General features: G+C 41.9%; 1 protein-coding gene across 6 annotated transcripts in view; it reads left to right on the top strand.

Moving 5' to 3' along the window:
- Nucleotides 1-18330, top strand: part of DOCK10 (dedicator of cytokinesis 10) — a 377455-nt gene that overhangs the window by 301745 nt on the left and 57380 nt on the right. For all 6 annotated transcript variants that reach the window (XM_068280790.1, XM_068280788.1, XM_068280792.1 and 3 more), the window contains 6 exons: nt 1172-1296; nt 3301-3413; nt 6542-6676; nt 11119-11301; nt 12689-12799; nt 16001-16216. In XM_068280790.1, coding sequence (XP_068136891.1) covers nt 1172-1296; nt 3301-3413; nt 6542-6676; nt 11119-11301; nt 12689-12799; nt 16001-16216 — 883 coding nt within the window. The remainder of the gene's footprint in view (nt 1-1171; nt 1297-3300; nt 3414-6541; nt 6677-11118; nt 11302-12688; nt 12800-16000; nt 16217-18330) is intronic.

Here is an 18330-nt window from a genome sequence, read left to right as displayed (position 1 = left end):
TAAATCCTCATCTGAGCTGGCTGGGCTTTCACATACTGAGGAATTACATACAGGCAGAGCTGTCTGCACTTTGCAGGAAGAAACAGCCTGACACTTCAGTGGAAGATAGCTGCAGGGGGAAAGAAACACACAAATGATCTCTTGAGATTAAAAAGGAAGGGTGTATACAGCCTGCTTGTGTATGATTGTATTTTCTATGTGTGGACATACTGTACATCAATCTACTTCCTGTTTTGGTGGCCATTTTGTTTGTTTATAAACAAACTTTTCAAAACTGTTTTTAACCACTTTTAATGCGGCGAGGAGCGGCGAAATTGTGTCAGAGGGTAATAGGAGATGTCCCCTAACGCACTGGTATGTTTACTTTTGTGCGATTTTAACAATACAGATTCTCTTTAAGAACAGATTAAGGAACCTACAGTCCCTATCTCGTTCGTTAACTGAGGACTACCTGTACTTTGCTATCAGTAAGTAAGCACAGAGCAAGGCTCGGTTCCCACTTGCACCTAAAACATTAGTACAGTACGTTTTTGGAAACGCACCAATGGTCATGTCAAATGTTAAAAATAGCTTGTGCTTCCACAGATCTGCTTGGTATGTGGCATTAAACGGAACATAAAGTCCTAGCCTGCTGCATTTTACTGGAGAAACCTATGCTGGACACGCATCTGCACTGGATGCAAATGGGACATGAAAACAGAGCACTCTGGTCCACTTTGATCCAATCTAAATGGGCCATTTTGCTCTACTCCAAATGGGAATCCAGCCTAGCAGCTTATACTGTGCATACTGACATGCCAAAGTTTTCTCCTAGGTGATATTTCACAACTTGTCAATAAAATGCCTGTTAACCCACCGGCAAACAAGAAAAAACTAAAAATTATTTTGATAGTACATTTTCACCTACTTTTTGGTACTTTTTCAATCGCAAAGTGCTAAAAAGTTTTGCTAAGAGAAAATTAAAAATGATCTCCTAGGAGAAAACTCAGGAAAAAAGGTGATTGCACACGGGCCATGGTGTAGAAAAATTAAAGCAAAAGTGAAAACAGATGCCCAAATTAAATATTCTGTTTGGTTATTTTGAGCAGTTGCTCCACTTTTACACCAATTTTGCTTCTGTTTTCTTTGCTCTACTTTTAATACATTTGCACCTTTGGGTTGTCTTCTACAGGATGCAGTCTGCAAATGACAGCCATAAACACCCAAGATCGCAGACATTGCCTATAATACGATCCAAAAATGCACTTTCCAACCCAAAACTTCTACAAATTATCGAACTCACCACTTCAATATCAAGTAAGTGATTTTACCTTGTACACACATTCGTTATAGTTCTTATAAGCCTACCACACGTGTGTGCCTGTGCTAATGATCCACAGGGATATCCTACTTTAGAGATTATCAGTAGTCACCCTACTAATCCATGATTACATATACAATCTGTAATGGCAGCTGCGGCGAGCGGCTCCGCCGCTGCAGCTGCCTCCATGTCACCGGCGGAGGTGGTCTGGGGGACGTCGGCTGCGGCGAACGCTTCCGCCGCTGTAGCCGTCTCTGTGCCCCTGCCCGTCTTCTCGGCATGTGGGACGCTGAGGACGGGGCTTTCTCCCGCTCACAGGGTCGCAGTCTTGCGCGGGCGCGCGCACAGACAGGACCTTTATTCTGAGAAGAGAGGCGTCAGCTGACCTGCTGGTCGGCTGACGTCAGAGGAGTCCCATGGCGCCCAGGATTGGCTGATCCAGGAGGGGCGTGCCAGTGGGGTCTCCTCTGCTTCTTAAGCCTCCGGGCTTCACTCTGCAGTTGTCTGTTGTCGTGAATACTTGCATGTTAGCGCTCAGACCTTAGGCTAGTTCCCTGGTGTTGATGCTAAGGATTTCACACCTCGATTAGGATATTGCTACCTTGTTATTGTTAATTGTTTAGACTAGTTCCCGGGTGTTGATGCCAAGGACTTTACACCTAGACTAGGATATTGCTTACTGTATTGATCTCCTGTGTATGACTCTTAGCTATTACTCTGACCCTGATCCTGCTTTCTAAACCTGTACTTTCGCCTATCTGCCTACCTGTTGCTGAACCTCTGCCTGATTACCGATTACTCTTTTGTCTCACGATTCTGTACTGATGCGTACCATCCTGTTGCTGAACCTCTGCCTGATTACCGATTACTCTCTTGTCTCACGATCCTGTACCAATACTTAACTCTCTGTTGCCGAACCTTGCCTGCCTGACCACTCTACTCACCAGTGGGCCCTCGCCACTGGTGAGGTGTTAACTACACCAGCTCCGCTGGTGAAGCAGTTCTGCTAGTCTGTAGTACAGCCTTAATTACCTGCTCATTAGGTAATCTGTCATTGTAGTATTACTGTGTCTCCTAGACTACAGTACAGTCTGACTCATCCGCCCCTCGGGTGTTCATTTGCCTGCAGTACGTTCTGGATCACCCTGCTCCTTGGGAGATTCAGCCTCTTCAGTATTGTTTCTCCAGCTTGCTGGAGGTTGTACTCTAGTGCACGGTCAAGTGTACTGTTTATACCTCACCAGCCCCTCTGGTGAGGTCTCATTTAACCATTAAAGTTACGGTTGCACCAAATCACTACACACTCTGCTCCTTGTCTGCTATACTAGTATTATAGGGGATTCTGCAGATCACCCATAATCAGGTATAGCTTCTGTATTGTTTGTGATTCTGCAGATCACCATATAATCAGACATCTGAGTTGCAACACCCAACCGTTACACAATCCAACAGTTGAATGAAACCTATCCCACACTGATTCTGTTTTTCATGGGTCATAGCAAATGATAATGAGGGATAGTAAAAGGATTGGGACTGGCTGCCTTGGGTTTAATTAGGAAAATAAAAGTTCTCACTGCAGGTGCATATATGACAGCAGTGTCTACTTTTTCAGTAGCCCTCAGTATAGTCTGTTATGACTCACTATGATCTGCTATGGCTCAATGGATTGCTGCACATTTTTTACATAGAATAGCAAAATTTTTATTGAATCTAGGCCCAGTTTTTAGGATTATTTATGTCCCTAGGCCTTGGCAAATGGGCATATCAGTTCCATTTGCACTATAGTGACAAGCTGACATTGGCAGTGCACACCACCATCCTTGGCACACGCACACATACCGGCTGGTACTCAGCAAATATCAGAGCAGCAATTACTGTAACTCCCTTGTTTATTCTGAGGGCTATATATAATTTTCCCGGATATATGCTTTTTTTAAAAAAAACTTCCTTCTAGGTCTGCTGATCCAGTATTCTCAACAATATCAATTTGTTATTGACAGGCACTTCTAATGAAACTGACATTGTACACCACATTGATTTAGATGCCAATATTGCTACAGAGGTTTGTCTTACTGTTTTAGACCTACTGTGCCTCTTCAACCGGAGCCACCAGGTAAGTTAGCCAGCCTTACAGCTGCTAATGTACAAACTACAACCTCTACATGCTCGATCTACATACAGTAGATACACACTGTAGATTTTTGTTGCACAACTGAGTTCCCTAACTTGGTATTTACAGTGAACCAGGATGTTGAGCATGCATTAGTTTAATTTGATACACTGACATTGTTAGTGATCAGTTAGTGATGAGTCCCTCTGACCTGCTAACTAGTCACTTCAATGCAGCTACTCACTTTTATAAGGGAAGTTGTCAGTCAATCCTGGGGAATAGTTCCGTCCTTACCCAGTGACCTCTGGGCAGTAAGAGAGGATACTTTTACTAGTACAATGTTTGTAACTGACCTACACCTACTGCTACTCTGACATAATGATTTTTTAAAGGATTCATTGGGCTGTCATTTAAATACGCAACTCTGATGGTAGAATTTGCATTCCTGACCTGAGGTCAGTGGGTGTTGACAAGGAATGGGAGTGTAGACCCTCCAAATGAACCAGTAAGTGTCAATTATAAAGGTTACAAGATGTTAATTCTAGCTAGATGGTGCATGGTCAGGGGATGGGGGTGGAGATTGAAGACACAGGCCATATTTACAAAGGCATTTCCAAAAGCATCCATAAAAGGGTATACTAAGTGATCCAAAATGTAGAGAAAAATTGTCTACTATAAAGATATCAACCCTCACCTGAGTGATATTGAGAGACTGAATTACTGATTACTGAAAGTTAGTGATGGTCATGTCTAGGAGATCTCATGGAAAAGCATGTGATCTGTTTGGTCAGGTGATAGATATGCAAGTTTCTGATTCGCCAGTCATGATCGTGTTTTAAAGTAAGATGTGATCACAGCAAATCAGATCTTTGCAAATCAGCTGATCAAGCAAATCACATGCTCCTCCATGAGTTGTCCTAGACATGGTCATCACTCCTGAAGGGTTAGAAAATTTGCTATGTGACAGCAGTCTCATTTACACACCCAATGGGAAAACTTTTTGAAATAAACCCAGTAATGGATTTGTTGTAAAGAAAAAGAGATGAACTTGGTGTGGGCGATTCATGCTATAATGCTACTGCTAACACTAATTTACCAACCTAACTATGATATATGACTCAGTTTGGGGTGGAAATGTTCAACTACTTGAAAGCAGACAGTTTTAATTGATGCCATCCAGGTTATGATAGGAACATCTACAAATGCCCGAAACACACCAAATGTCGATAAAATCTAGATATCTTTATTGGAACTTTGAAAAGACAGGCTGCCAGTGACGACACGCACGCTGAAACCTCCACGCGGTTCTGCAGACAACTACTTAGACAGAACCTGCCTGTTTTTCCTGACTTACAACCCACATACAGGTAACACGCTCCTTGCTTCAAATTGTGATGATTTTGACACCTTGGAGCTTGCAATATAAATGAGAGACATACAAATATTGAGATCTACTTTTGAATCCATTGGATACCAGCCTACAGTGTATTTGTGCCTTTAACCCAGGAATAATACATTATTCCTAAATGCTCCTCCCTATACAACTGTCTTATTCACGAAACGCATCAAGACATCGAGTATATCTCAGCCACTGTGTATCTATTGCAATTTAAGTACATACGGACACTCTGATCCCAGTGTAACCCCACTAACTTTAGTTTATTTAGTGGGGTCACTACTTGGGAGTAAATTCCGTTTGAAAGCCTCCTATACAGAGGAGCAATCAAAAAATTGTACGATGAACTATTTTTATTGCATGGAACACTTATTACTGTGATGGCTATATCAGCCTGTGTCTGTTCTAGTTATATGTGGATTCTTTTTAAATATGTTGTATGTGTTTATAAAAAAATATACGTTTTAATTATTAGATGATATGACTCAAAACTCCTCTCAGTATCTGTAAATACATGGAGAAGGTGGTTGTCCCCAAACACCCTATATGCCCATGTCAAGAGTAGTGTCTTATGAGGGCTAAAGGGACATATCTATATGTAACGTCATTGGATAATATTATTAAGCTGGACTTGTTGGTCCATCTGTACTTAGGGCATTTGAATCAGAAGATATCTGGATTTTATTGACATCTGGTGTGTTGTGAGCATTTGAAGATGTTCCTGTGTTGCTGCCTGGCAGAGGGATTGCCTAGCACCGCCAGTATTTATTAAGCAGTCTGTTTGCTGTTTTTGAATAATTTAATATAACCCCACTGGTAATTATCAAGAATCTCTATTAGTAAATCAGGCCCTCTACCTCAATTAGATCAGAGAAAGGTCCGAAGAACTCTGCTGCTTCACTACCTGCTAAACAGATGGTGAATGTCCATAGGAAGGCCAGTGTCATAATGTAATCAAACCAATATCAGCGCAACCAAGAACCATTAAGTCAGACGGAACAAAGTATATATGTAGCAGCCAAAGTCCAACACTTCAGTATAGCGTCTTGATCAAAAATAGATTATATCACTTCAGCGCTGAATCATATACGTCCGCCACCAGAAACACCATAAAAACAGATGCGCTTACCGGATAATTACAGACCTTAACTACAGGGTCTGCAATAAAGCAGGGGCCCCTGATGAAACTTTGACAGTGAAACCGGTCGGGTGAGGCGGATGTGTGGCTGGACGGCGTCCTATGATATATATGCTGATGTTCACCGTGGGTCCCTGTGATAAGGGCCCAGATGTGAGTGATCTTTTTAAAGTTTTTATGTGTTGCTTTTTATTGGATCTTTATTAAAATCGCAATAGATACGCTTAGATGTGTATTGTTTCTTTACATGCCTAAATTACGGGGGAAACATTGCACATAAGGATTTGAATCATCCTGTTCACTTGGAGAGGAGGCCAGCTGTGAAGATACCTGCTGCTGACCTCATAAGGCTTTATTGCAGACCCTGTAGTTAAGGTCTGTAATTATCCGGTAAGCGCATCTGTTTTTATGGTGTTTCTGGTGGCAGACGTATATGATTCAGCGCTGAAGTGATATATTCTATTTAAGGCCAGTGTCATGCACCACTCTTTTGAATCCCCTATGGAGCAGGGACTCACATTACACTACAGGGTGCTTGTTTGGTACTTACTTATCAGTTGTTCATTAATCTTTTTTTCTTTCATTCTTAATTTCCAGAAGTTATTGCTCTGCGACAGTCAAAGCATCTTGATGAAGAAAGTCTTTGACACCCATCTGTTTTTCTTACAAATCAACCAATCAGTAGCTGCTCTGTGCCATGTGTTTGCTGCCCTACGCATATTTGTGTGCAAGGTAATTCCACTGTGTGTATGTCTCAAAACATTACATATCACCATATGGCCTTTACTACTGGCACGCTGACTGGTGAGAACATTTCTCATGACTTTAATGTTAGTACCGCCCTGCACGGCAGCAGTTTTTATATAAAAAATTACGGACATCTCCAGGCAGCTCAGTAGGTTGTTGGCAAAAGCCGTGAGAAAGCCCCAATGTTATGGTGCATATGAAAACTTTATTGTGATATTCTACTCTTATGGCAATCCCCAAAGTCCAGATCTATATATTACAATGGATTTTTCAAGCACACTTTATTGCCTTGGTAGTAGCTGGGCAGACAGCTGCAAGCACAGCTCAGTCTTACTGCTAGCAAAGTGACTAATGGGGGTGTCTGCCTCATTAGCACTACACTGATTGCAACACTGACATTTGTCAACAGAGGGGTTAAATCTCCAGCTCACAAGTTAAAAGTTCCCTGAATAGTAATTTGTTACCGTCCAGCTGTGTTTTATCTGCTCCCAGCTCCAGCAGGTGCAGCTAGTATATTTGTGTTTTATGTTTTAACAATCATCACTTTTTGCCAGGATGATAGATCTTATTTTCCAGTAAAGAATATCATTTTTTTGCCAATTACAGTCCACATTGTAGTAGATTACTTCCCATCTGCATTTCATGAAAATAGAAGCAATAAAAGAGCATTGATCTGTACTGTAATACACGTGTAATGGTCTTGGAAACTTGCAGTAAACTGCAGTGTTTTCCTTCATTTCCTTTATAAGGAAAGAAGTAATTTCTAGCCAAAACCTGACAGAGAGGACTTGGGGTCTAAATAGCAGGATCGGGAGACTCGCCCAGACGTCACCCCCCAAAACAATTGCCAGTACAGTATCTGTAAAATTGCACTTGCTCAGCTCAGATGATGGCTGATTCTGTAATTATTTTTTAAATATTTCTAAAGTGGAGATATGACTACCTTTTTAATGGACCCCTGAAATGAGGGATATGGAGGCTGCCATATTTATTCCTTTTTAAACAATACCTGTTGCCTGGCATCCTGCTGATGCAGATCTTTTATCCATCCGTAGATTCTGAACCATAAATCGGAAACAAGCATGCAGCAAATGCAGTCAAATTTCACTCAAACCTCTGCTCTGCATGCTTGTTTAGGGTCTATGGATAAAAGTATTAGAGGCGGAGGATCAGCAGGACAGCCAGGTAATGTGCATTGTTTAACAGAAAATAAATATGACAGCCTCCGTATCCCTTACACTTCAGTTGTCCTTAAAGGGCAACAGAAGCGAGAGAGATATGGAGGCTGCTATATTTATTTCCTTTTAAGCAATACCAGTTGTCTGGCTGTCCTGCTGATCCTCTGCCTCTAATACTTTTAGCTATAGCCCCTGAGCAAGCATGCAGCAGATCAGGTGTTTCTGACATTATTACAACAAAATATATACTGGTCTTCAAAAATGACAGATCATTTGGATATCTAGCTGCACCGTGCACAACCTTGCACTACATGTGCAGACATACCAAATGTTTGCAGGCCTTAGGCTGCATTTCTACTTGTGCAGTGCGAATCGCCGCGGTTAAAATTCGCATGCGGATGTGAAATTCGCATGCGGGTCCATGCGAATTGGATGACGATGTATGCGAATTTAACCATGGCAGTGCTGGTGTGCTTTTCCATTGTTTCTATGCGAATTCGCATGAAAATTCGCATGCCCAAACCTCATGCGAATTTCCTATTAAATACATTGTATGCGATTCGCATAGCGGTATGCGAATTCTGATGGCTCTGCCATGCGATTTTTTTCTACACAGAAAAACGCAAAGGAATCCTGACAAGTGGAAACAGTCCCATTCACTTGTATTTCTATGCGAATTTGCATGCGAAAACCGCATGCGAATTCGCGATAGTGGAAATGAGCCCTAAAACTCAGATATCTGAACCTGCAAAAACCACCGCCAACAAAAAGTTAGTCCAGTCCTCGCTTGTCATATATCAAATTTCCTTTATTATGGAAAACAAACAACAACCACAGTGTAAGGATCCCTCCTGTGGCGTGTTCTGTCCATTGCAGTGGAGCTGCAGATGGACAGTTCTGGCTTGTCTGCTTGCTTTCGGTTGAGCATTTGCAATGGGTCTCATTGTCATTTGCAATCGCTCTGCAGTTCTGGGCAGCTCAGGATGCTGTCATCATTCCACTAATTGCTTGTTGCAGCTGAGCTGCGGCCAGATAGCCCTACATTTCCTGCATGCATGTTGTTACACAATACTGCATGTATTTCTTATGGGAGTCCTTTGCATTCACAGCCAGCTAGCAAATGGTAATGAAGCCAGCTCAGGATAGAGTGAGTACCATTCAGCTGTGTGGAGATTTGCATACCTGCATCCATTGGCTGATGCCAGCATAAAAGTCTGCCTTCCATTTCATACCCCGCCCGTCATAGTGGTCAGTTCGCTGATCTGCTGGGTACCTTGTTACTCTGAATAGTTCTGTTATTGTAGTTCTATGTGACCTTATTACTTGTGCTTTAGCTAGTTCTTGAAAAATATATATGCAGACTTACTAATATCTACTTATCCGTTAGTTGAGCCGTTTGTTATTTTTCTTATTATTGTGTATTGCCTAGTTCCATTCTTGATGGACGTTCGCTGCATCCGCGGTGGATCAGTGAAGTCCATTATCCAGATAGCTTGGATTCTGCCATCACCATATTGGTGACTGGTAGTATTCCTGATACTCTAGTTTCTGGGAACGTAGCTATAGGCTGCAGTTGCTATTAGTTACGTTCTATCCTGTAGTCTTGCCTGGGTGGATGCTTGCTGGTGACTGTTGTTAGTCTGCTTGCTCTGCTTCTGTGAACGTGACTGTGAGCTGCGGTTGCTACTAGTTACGCTCCAATCTATAGTCCTGTCTTGTATCTGTCTGAATGCTTGCTATCGCTAAGGCAGCACAGTGCGAACTAAGGCAGCGCAAGATCGCACTGCACTGCCATTGTGTTTTATTTGTAGCGATATCGGAAGCCCAGAGCTGCAGTTGCTCTGGGCAGCCTGTGTAACCTCTTCCATTATCCAGCTCTTAGCCTTGTTGTGCTGGGTGGTCAGAAAGTATGACCCCTCAGCATTACACACAGACTGTGTCAAGGGACACTTGGATAAAACCTTAAAAACACTAGAACCCCAGGATTAGCACGGTAGTTCCCGCACCCCACACTTGCTTCACACATATATTCACACTATTCATCCAGCAGGACACTAATTGCATGCAATTGTGAATAACCACCGAGCTCTGGGTGTATAAATCGGCTACAATTGTGCTAGCTTAGCAAACCATAACTAGTTCAGATCCATACTGACAGCATCAAGCTTCTTATAAAGAAGTTGAACTATGCAGCTTCAAGTACTTGTAATTTTATCTGTGTAGTTCCTTGAGTGGATATCCTCCATCACATATGGATCTATAGATATTAACAAATCAGTCCAGCCTTAATAACGGAACATCTTCGTCTTGATAACCACAGCACAGCAACACCATTAGCTAGTTGAGAGAGACCCATCAGTATAATTTGCAAATGACAAGTCAGTGGACTGTTATGTAGCAATAGCGTTAGTAAAGCCAGCATAATAAGCAGAGCACATGTCATGCAGTTCAACTCAGCCGGGGGATTTTTTTGTCAACCCCCGTATCTTACATGTACCAACGGGTCTGCAATGACTCTCCTGTGGTTGTAGACACGCTGCAGCGTCCTACTGATGGTAGTGATGATTCGTGACCCACCTACACTCGACCAGCGCGTCCGCGCGGTAGTGAGGCTCACACTCTGAGCAGCGTGGGATCGTAGCAGTGGGCGAGACCGGCCTCCTGTAGCTTCTCCCACCTACATGTTTCACCCAGTGGGCTTCATCAGGGTGTGGCTTTTTTTTGTTGGTGGTGGTTTTTGCAGTTTCTGACATTATTGTCAGATCTGAAAGATTAACTTCATGCTTGTTTCTGACATTTAGGCACAACTGCATCCTAATAGACCAGCAGGACTGCCAGGCAACTGGTATTGTATAAAAGGAAATAAATATGGCAGCCTCCATATATTTCTCACTTCAGTTGTTCTTTAAAGTTTAATGTAACACTTTTAAATATAAATATAGACAATTTAACACTTTTAAATATAAATACCTTACAGAGTTTCTAACACCTACCTATAGAAATAAAGTTTTATGGAGTCACATGATCCAGTACACAGACACAGGAAACATTGTGGAGGGGGGAGGATCCTCACCTCATGAAGCAGAAGTAGATTGGTTAGTCGTTTCCATAAATGATAACAGTTTTTCAGCAATCTATAAAAGCAGAAGAACATGTGTATTAAACAGTAAATGCATTTGATCAGGTGAAGAACCTTATTTGTTTTGATGCAGGAAGTGTCAGATTGTAACAATGGTGCTTTGTTTTTAGTTTCCCAATGCATTTTTCCAAGGCCAGGCAGATCTGTGTGGCCCTTTCTGCTATGAAGTTCTGAAATGCTGCAACCATCGCTCACGCTCCACCCAGAATGAGGCTTCGGCGCTTCTCTATTTCTTCATGAGAAACAACTTTGAGTACAATAAACAGACATCCATTGTGAGGTCCCATCTGCAGGTAAAATGAGCTCTTCTCTGGAGACTGTCTGTGGGCTGCACACGTAAATGTATTGCTGCAAGGACAATGTCCATGACTGAATGTCACTTTGCTGGATTTCTTTGGAGTGTTCATATTCTTCATACATGACAGCTTCAGTTCATAGCAAAGCACTCCTGTGCACACACACTAGAACATGCTTGCAGAGCCATTTTGTACTGCGATTCTGTGGTGGGGCAAAGAGGTTAGTGTCCCACCTAATAAACTTCTCTTCCACCAATACAGAATAGGTATACTTTGAAATGAGTTATTACTCAGCATTAGAGATTGTCAATTAGATTCTAATAATCTCAGGTTGATGAAACAATGTATTTCATGCAAATATATGCATCTTGCAATTGGACCTACCAAACATGAAATTTGCATCAAATTGAAATTACTATCATATCATTGACCATCTTTATGGCTTGGTTGGGTAAAGCTATTTGATTATAACTCCCCTCATAGATAATGTATGACAGATCTGTTTTAGTCAGCATAGAACTACTTTGTATTAATCTATTTAGCACCAAGTTTGTCAAAGTCTATATCTATTGTCGTAGGGACCCCTGTAGCAACTGCTATGAGGCCCAGTGGTCACACACAGTGATAAGGGGGTCCATTGCAGGCCTCATGGATACCCATGGCAGGCTCCCTGAATTGCAAAGTAGCAAGCAGAGCGCTGGAGAGAAGTGATATACCTCTTCAGGCTCTATCATGGGATACGTGACAAGAGAGGGCTTTGTTATGATAGATTCAGACATGTGTATGTCGTCAGTAGAGCCCAGAAATGTATGTTGCTTCCCTCCAGCGTATTGCTCACCTGCTATGTGTATGGTGGGCTAATTTGGCTACCTATACTTTTTAGAGTTAATCTGGCTACCTAAAGTTGGGGGATACCTATACTGAGGGCTAATCTGACTACCTATACTGTGGTGACTAATCTAGGTAACAATACTTGGGGCTACCTATACTGAAGGGAGCACCTTTACTGGGGCCTCATCTAGCTAACTATACTGGGGGCTAATCTGGCTACCTATACTGTGGGGCCAATTCCAATCCAATCAGAATTTACATAGCTAACCTCTGTAATCTAATGGGATGTTCTGGACAATTGCTCCACTTTTACTCCAGTTTCCTCTGCGCTTGTCTTGATAAAGCAGCACCTATGAATGTTATAAAACAAGCATTCAACAAGAGAAGTACAGATGTGAATTAACAGATTATTTTGGAACAGGCACATAAAAACCTGAAAGAATCTGAACAAGTCCAACATTCTGTGTAATATAAACAGATCCCATAATGTAAATCAGATGTTCTCTGCTGCTGCACAATACACCTATCAACTGCATCTTGCTTGTATTAACAGCTCATTAAGGCAGTGAGTCAGCTGATTGCTGATGCAGGCATCGGGGGCTCTCGGTTCCAACATTCGCTCGCAATTGTCAACAACTTTGCTAATGGAGACAAGCAGATGAAGGTAATGTGATGACATGCTAAAATACTTCATATGTTATTTTTAAGCCATGGATACTAATAAAAATCACAGTTGTTCACATGGGACTCGTTCCAAGGTTTAGCTACAGTGAAGAAGGGTCAGAACCTCTGATTTTTTAACAGTCTTTCTTAGAAAAGGAATAGGCAAGCACTTCCTCCAGTATGGGACTCATGTCTGTGTCCACACTGAGATCTCCCTTATTTCCGCTTTTGATCGCAAGTGTCAATGAACTGAAAATACGGGGGCATCTCTCTAACTGGGGCACAGATAGCAAGAAAAAGTTGTAAATTACCGTAAATCAAACAATTCCCTTGGAGAGCTGATTCACCTACAATCTGCCTGGAATCAGATCCAATTTAAGTGGGAGCATATAAGTAAGGTCATATATCCACCCCTCCTGGAGAGGTTTTACCCCCTACATTCTGTCCTACAGAGAGCGACTTCTTAACCCGAGTGGGGTTGGGTCCAATCTCCCCACTTGGCGATACAGTGGTTGCTTTTGAGGTAACCAGTTTTTGTGAGTTTACATCAGGGGCGTAGCTAGATATCATATTCCGTAAACAGGGAGACAAAAGAAATGATGATAATTTCCTCTCAGGTGTGCCACAACACCTACATAGACTTTATACTAATAAAAAGGATATATGTAGCAAAAAACTGAAGAAACTTGAAGAGTTTATATGCAAAAATACAAAAGATTTTTATTGAAGACAACACTTGTGCAAAAATATTTATAAAAAGTATCCGTCAGGGAACATTTTCCATAGCAGAGAATGGCAAAAATGCATCAGTTGTTAACATCAAGATTAGTGCAGTTGTGCAAATTGAGCCTCAATTTGCACAACTGCACTAATCTTGATGTTAACAACTGATGCATTTTTGCCATTCTCTGCTATGGAAAATGTTCCCTGACGGATACTTTTTATAAATATTTTTGCACAAGTGTTGTCTTCAATAAAAATCTTTTGTATTTTTGCATATAAACTCTTCAAGTTTCTTCAGTTTTTTGCTACATATATCCTTTTTATTAGTATAAGCATAGCTAGAAATCACTGGGCCCCCTGCAAAACTTTGGATGGGGCCCCCTCCCCTTACTTTCTGCACAGGTAAACTGAGAACCAATGTTATTCAATTGGCTAGTGCACACTTGAATGTGTTTTCCCCATGCAGATAAAAACAGACAGCAGTAAAGCACTGCAGGCATTTTCTCTGTGATAAAATGTGCATGTTCACACACACAGACAAACATGGTGTGCAGAAAAATGCATACAGACAGACTAGTGTGTTCCCAGCCTCAGCTTGTTACAATCACTCTGTCCATCTCTGATGGATCAGAACTAGCTCTGCAGCCTTCTCCAGCATCACTACAGTAAACAGCACTTGGGTAGAGGTTGGAGAAGTTGGGGGCTTGGTGCTGAAAAGAAGATCCTGCTGCACACTGAATAGGGACTATCTACAAATCTTTATCTACAAAATTTTGTATGATTCCTTATCAGTGGCTGAGCAGATGCAGTCATTACAACAACTGTGCATAGAGTAGAACGTTTTTTCTCTCAGTGCCCATAGCTGGCAGTCTCTAAGGACAGAAACTTCTCCCCTCATGGACCCTCTGCGGCTTCTGGCCCCCCTGCGGCTGCATCCCTGGCAGGGTCTGTTGTTTCGCCCCTGGTATACATTTAAAAATGAATTTGTATGAAGTATGTTTAGTCCATTGGACTTTAACATACTACACCATTATGTGATCTCAATTTTTCTTTTGTTTCTACATGCGAATTACATTGTGGTCTATAGTGGCTCCTAATTTAGTGATCGGACTGTGCACCCAAATTTGCTACAAGGTGTGCTATGCAGCTGTTATTTCTTGGATTTGCCTTGTTTTATCCATATTGGTCTTTGCAAAACACTTATTTGTGCAATGCCATTGAAGGGCTATTTAGAGCAATTCTACCTCAGCCAGTGTGGCACTGTATACATAGATGTGGAGTTTAGGTTTCATTTTAAAGAGACACTGAAGCGAAAAAAAAATTATGAAATTATGATTTGTATGTGTAGTACAGCTAAGAAATAAAACATTAAGATCAGATACATCAGTCTAATTGTTTCCAGTACAGGAAGAGTTAAGAAACTCCAGTTGTTATCTCTATGCAAACAAGCCATTAACTCTCCAACTAGTCTAGAGGTAGCCATACACTGGTCGATTTGCCATCAGATTCGACCAACAGACAGATCCCTATCTGATCGAATCTGATCAGAGAGGGATCGTATGGCTACATTTACTGCAAACAGATTGTGAACGGATTTCAGCCTGAAACCGTTCACAATCTGTGGTGGTGGTGGTGCTGCCGCCGCTTCCCCCCATCCCGCATACATTACCTGCTCCGCCGGCGTGACTCCCGGGTCTCCGCTCTTCTTCTTCCTGTCTGGGGGAAGTTTAAACAGTAGAGCACCCTCTACTGTTTAAACTTCCTGCCGGGACAGGAAGAAGGGAAGCATGCCGGAGACCAGACCAGACCAGAGCGGAGAAGAAGAGCGGAGACCCGGGAGTCGCGCCAGCGGAGCAGGTAATGTATTGCAGCTCTATTGCGTCGGTCGTCGGGCCTTCGAACGCCGCTAGCGATGCGCTCTTTACCCACGGGCGATCGATGGTTATTTTCCGCACGGCACGATCGTCGGGATCGGACGGAATGGATCGAAATTCGGCGTGTAGCGCGAACGATTGGCAGCAGATTCGATCCCAGTGATCGAATCTGCTGTCGAAATGGCGGCAACTCGGGCCAGTGTATGGCCAGCTTTAGTCCTGGAGAGGGCTGTTATCTGACTTTTATTATCTCAACTGTAAGTGAACTGTTTACTTTTTCTCTGCTAGAGGAGAGGTCATTACTTCACAGACTGCTCTGAAAGACTCATTTTGAATGCTGAGTGTTGTGTAATCTGCACATAATCTAGAATGATGCAATGTTAGAAAAAACACTATATACCTGAAAATAAAAGTATGAGAATATTTTCTTTGCTGCTAATCTTCTAGTAATTATTCATAGTACACAACCAATTCACTATATCATTTTTTTTTTTTCACTTTAGTGTCTCTTTAACCCAAACAATATAAACAGACAAAGGCCTTGAGCAAACAAGAAGTTTTCATAAATAAATAGCATTAAAAATGATTGTGTTTTTCCCTCCAAGAATACCCTGTTTCCAGCAGAGGTGAAAGATCTGACAAAGAGGATCAGAACAGTTTTAATGGCCACAGCGCAGATGAAGGAACATGAGAAAGACCCGGAGATGCTGGTAGATCTTCAGTACAGCTTAGCCAACTCATACGCCAGCACACCAGAACTACGCAGAACCTGGCTGGAGAGTATGGCCAAAATCCATGCCAGGAACGGGGATTTGTCTGAGGTAAAACAAAAGTGCTTGCTGTTTTTATTTTATTTATCTTTTTATTCATAAAAAAGCATGCCTGGATTGCTGGAACATTTCCCGCCATCTGTCTTGCATAACGCCATGACTTGTGATACGTGACTGTGTATATACACCATGTGTACCCGCAATACACATTCCATCTTTCAAACAAGCAGCCTGCCAACGATTGTTCAATCCAGATGGCAGTTCATAGTCTCTACATTTGCTTGTCATGTAACTTGTACATATTGTAACTGTTTGCTTATGGAACAGCCATCTTTAGCTATGAGTTTTAAACAGTTTTATCAAGAAAGTTTGTATTCATTCCCTTTTTACTGAAACACTGAACTACTGAGCAAGCTCTGTAGATCAGATTTGAAGTCTGAGCAAGACAGCAATGGTCCTGAGAGGAGGCAAGGCCTAGTCGGTATCAAAAGTAGCATCTGCATGGGATTGGTCGATTTTCAAGATGCATAAATTTGCATAAAATTAGCACATTTGCTTTTATATCTCATGGACTATCCCTAATAAACAATAGCAGTAGTGCCTTTCACACGAAAAAACTCTCAGTTTTTAAAATATTAGTGTACTTAAACTTAAGTGTGGTCAGTGAGGCTTCAAAGGTTCAATATACTTGCATACCTGATTTTAGCTCTGTTTTAAGATATTGTCGCATTTTATCCATTGTTTGCAATAAGAAATAACTCATCACTTTTCCTCCATACACAGTTTTCATTAAAGTTCTGAAAGGTTGTAACAAAATAGACATCACAAAAAAAAAAAGAACAGGAGCACTTCAGGAGCATTGGAAATGTATAAACGCAGTTTTAAACCAGTCGGAATGACATGCCAGTATTAGATAATGAGGCGAACACACAAGCATATTAATTATTCATCAAGGCAGGGGCGGAACTACAATCATGGGGCCTCCCAGCAAAACTTTGATAGGGCCCCTATTGTTCACACAGTTTCCCTTGCCTACACTTGGTGACCTTCACAGACTGGGGACCATCTTGCGATGGTCATAAAATAGGTGGACATCTTCACACCTATAGCAAGTATGGCCACAAAAACAACTGATCTGAAAGATGGACCCCTTTAGACATTTAAGCAGATTCATGTATAAGTCTACTTACATTTCTAGGTTGTCTTTGGATCAAACTGGGAGATATATCCCCTGCGATCATGGCACTTATGCATTGTCCTCAGCAGAGAGATATATCCCCTGCGATCATGGCACTTATGCATTGTCCTCAGCAGATTAGTAGTGTTTACATACACACTGAAACATTTGCCTGAGACAATAAGGTTGCGTTCACAGTATGGGAAAGACATTGCATTTTACCCTTATGACTAGTGCATAGCAACACACTTCCCACAGCTTTGAATGCTGACAATCACACAATGTGCTTGATTCACTAAACCGTGATAACTCATTGCACGGCCGCGCTAGCGTTTTTGCACATGTTTTCACATTTCTTTGCGCAATCGCCAGCGCGGCCGTGAGATGAGTTATCATGGTTTAGTGAATCAACCCCAATGAGCGTAACAACGTGAAGAGTGATTTTGATTCACTGTTGCATGCATGGAAAATGTGATGTAAATTGTATTCAGTTTGGAATTGGGCCAGTCAAAATCAGAAGGAAGGGCATGCAATTAGTCCAATCCCAAACCTCATATAATTTGGATTATATTTGCATGCAAGCCTGAGTTATTTACATTCCATTGACCATCTCAAATAAAATCCTTATACACCACTATTACTGATAGCATTTGACAAGATCTAGTTTTGTTTTCTTAAGCTAAACTGAATTGTATTTGTCATAGGAATGTTTAAACCGGGGCATAACCACTGCCCTATTACCCAGAAGTGGCATCCGGGGGAAGGGGGTTGACAGTTGGCCAGGGACACTTCTAGGATTGTGCAGATGCCGGGGACCATTTGCAAAAATATTTACGACCTTGGTGTAACCTCCCTCCCGTATTTTCTTGTCTTGTCCTCTCTGCGATAGTCCCAATTAAATCTCACATTTCTTTTAGTAGACAACAATGTGGAGGCTGGCACCATCCATGCCTACTTGCCCTACCTGCCCCTTAGTTCCTGCCCCTTA

Source organism: Hyperolius riggenbachi, chromosome 4 (assembly GCF_040937935.1).
Source record: "Hyperolius riggenbachi isolate aHypRig1 chromosome 4, aHypRig1.pri, whole genome shotgun sequence".
Taxonomy (NCBI): Eukaryota; Metazoa; Chordata; class Amphibia; order Anura; family Hyperoliidae; genus Hyperolius; species Hyperolius riggenbachi.
The sequence above is the reverse complement of the archived record's forward strand: the minus strand, read 5'-3'. Positions and strand labels throughout refer to the sequence as shown.